At 29.6% G+C, this 3,117-nt stretch overlaps 1 protein-coding gene across 1 annotated transcript; it reads left to right on the top strand.

Moving 5' to 3' along the window:
- On the top strand, nt 1-1,830 carry LOC139431412 (ribonuclease 3-like). The gene is made up of 2 exons (XM_071199071.1): nt 1-105; nt 508-1,830. Exon 2 carries the CDS (start codon nt 513-515, stop codon nt 1,545-1,547), a length of 1,035 nt encoding a protein of 344 aa, XP_071055172.1. The 5' UTR covers nt 1-105; nt 508-512; the 3' UTR covers nt 1,548-1,830.
- The last annotated feature ends 1,287 nt before the right edge of the window (nt 1,831-3,117 follow it).

Genomic DNA, 3,117 nt, shown 5'->3' with positions numbered 1-3,117 from the left:
TTTATAAAGAATTGCAACGTGCGAATCGTCCCCATTAGCTTTTTGGCAGTTGACCGGTGCATTTCCAAGTGCAACTTCATCCAAGCAACCACACTTTTGCTTAAGGTTAGTTATTTTATCTTATTTTAATAAACTTATATATCATCAGTGTTAATTTGAAACTTGTTATATTCACATAATTTTCGAATCCATTGTAACATGTGGAATTGAGGTTAAAATTTTTCTTTGGGGGTGTGATTTTGGGGTTAGGTTGTTGTTATTTAATAATTTATTTAAAAAAGAATCACACCCATAAAATTAAAGTTGCTTAAAAAGTTAGATAAGAATTCAATAAAAATTCTTCGATTATGTGTACGTTTGGAAATGTTATCGAGAATGAATAACGTTTCTAAAAGTTAAAGGAAATTATAGAACGTGATAAATCGAACACGAGTTATCGTAATTTAACCCACTCTTATTAATTAATAATATTAATAACCCCTTTAACACAAACAATCGTGTTTTTAGCGTAAATGGATAAACTTAAAACAATGTTCTTCGAAAATATCGACGCCTGCGAAGATTATTGCCGCAGAAATGACATGAAAATGATCGACAACTTGATGAAATCGCTTCGAAACTTATCTCCCGAACAAAAACTTGATTCCATGGTCGTCGCGTATATCACGATTTATGACAGATTCCGCGAAACTCTCCTTGTAGTTTCCTCATTATTCGATCAAGTCCAAAAATACGAAGATAAATATGGACCCCTTGATTTATATAATTCTATCATAAACACGGATCTCGCTGAATTCAAGCCACAGCAATCCAAAGACGATTTAAATAAGAAACCAAACGAACAAAACAATCTTAATGCACCCAACAAAAAACCGAGAAAACGTAACATTAAAACAAGTTACCAAAAATTAAAACAACGCGATGAACCAAAAACAAAACCAAAACAACTAAATTTAACCCCCCAAGACGAGTTAAATCAAACCGAATCGAAATCGAACCAGAAACTAAGCGAAGCCCAAGAAAACTTCGTTAAGGTAATGCAACATCTCTTTGACGATTCGAAAGCAAACCATGAAAAATTAGCCAAGTTACTTAAGTTAACCAAAGAGAGTGCAAATTTGCCTTCTGATGATTTAAAGAACGTTACAATTGAAGTACTTGATATGCCCGAATTAAAAGTACCAACTTTGGGGGAATTGATAAACGACTTGTCGAAAAAGCCAGAATTGGCAGAAGTTAATGTAAAAGTAGAACCAAAAAGCGAACCAAGCACTTCTAAAGAAAACGCAGAAAAGAATGTTGCTGAAACCAAAAAACCTAAAAAGAAGAGAAATAAGAAAAACAAAAAAACGGAACCTGAACAAACTCAATTTGTTTATCCGGATAATTATAATCGTAACAATCATAACAATGCTAATAATCGCAATAATGAACAAGGCGAAGAAGCAAACAATGAAAATGTTTCTGGTAAAAAGAAGCCGTTAACCTCCAAGGAGCGCTACGAATCACGAAAACGCTTATTCACTCCAACAACTAAATTCCATTAAATAATCTTTGATTTTGATGTTTAGTATTATTTTTGCGTTCGATATTAAATATAATATGTGGATGTAACTCCTTTTACATTCGATATACAGACACGTAAGAGTTCTAATCGTTTTGATATTAACCGAATCGAAGAAATGCGATACTTTTTCAAGCATAAAAGTTTTATTTTTTAATATTTCATAATCATTTTTAAAAAGAATAAATTTTTTTTTTTTGTTTAGTGTTTGACCCACAGATTTTTTTATGAGATTAACACAATTATATTTTCGTTTAGTTTTTATTATCCCGTTTAAAAAGAAATCTCAATCGATTTTATTTGTATTGTTTTACGTTGTGTTGGGTAATAAAAATGATTTATTTTTTATTTTTGTGTTATTTCTCTCAAATTAATTTCAAATTTATTTATTCATTATAAAATTATTTTTGATTACAAAATTCATCCATATATAATTAAGTCCGAATCTCTTTTTCGGGACTATTAATCAACAAAAAGTATTGAAGAGGAAGATGTGAATGATCTTGGAGGTGATGAAGACTACAAAGTTGTGAGGGATGTTAACATCTATGCTAAATTTTTTTTTATTTATTTTGTTTAATTTTGTTATAGAATCTGTTGGACCTTTTTGGGTCGAAAATCTTTAGGAATTATCTTAAGTGAGTATTTATACTTACTATTTTTGCCTCATATCTCCAAGTAACGTATTTTAAACTTTATCACTATCCAACCTGAGTTCAAAATTAAGTAAGTAATTTTTGCCCCTTCTATTATGCGACCTTGAAATCGTAAAAAATCGAATTTTTAAGATATCTCAATGAAACAAATTGTAATTTATAAAGGAAAGTGTGTATTTTAACATGAACTTGATCTTACTTGAAAACCTCTACTCGTTCTTGAGATAATAATTATTGAACTGTAATAAAATTTCTGCCTTGTATTAAGTCGTATGTTACAGATATGCCATAATATCATCATTCCTAGGAATATTGTACGGTGGGATAGGATCTACATACACTATTATGTGTTATAATAAGTACATAATGTGGATGTTGACCTCTTCCATTGTATCACTATTCTTCAAAATGAAATACTGCTGTCTAGTTGAGTTGCATTTGGGTATGTATATAATGATGTAACTTCAAATTTTCAAAATAATTTACATAGCAATCTTTTTAGATGACAGTGAACTAAACACAACATTTTTAGGGCCAACAATAGTCACGTAACGTTAAGCTACAATGCGTTAGGTGGCTGTTGTTGGTCCTAAAAATTTTGAATGTAATTGTTGGGTACACCTGGATCTCATATTAAGTACAGAAAATTAATTTTTGAGTGGAATTTGCATCCTGTGAATCATAGATGTCGCTCATAACATTTCGAAAAATATATTTTTAAGGTTAATTTTATTTTGTACAAAATAACACAATAATTTCAAAATAAACAACAAATTTGAATCAAAACTATTTTTTTTTATTTAACGTTACGAACAAAAATACATCTAACTTTATATACAATTCAAAACTAAGTCATTTTTTTTCTTTAAATTATTTTACTTTTGTTAATATATCTTA

This window comes from Onthophagus taurus, chromosome 8, assembly GCF_036711975.1.
Source record: "Onthophagus taurus isolate NC chromosome 8, IU_Otau_3.0, whole genome shotgun sequence".
NCBI lineage: Eukaryota > Metazoa > Arthropoda > Insecta > Coleoptera > Scarabaeidae > Onthophagus > Onthophagus taurus.
This window is presented reverse-complemented; position numbering and strand designations above follow the sequence as displayed.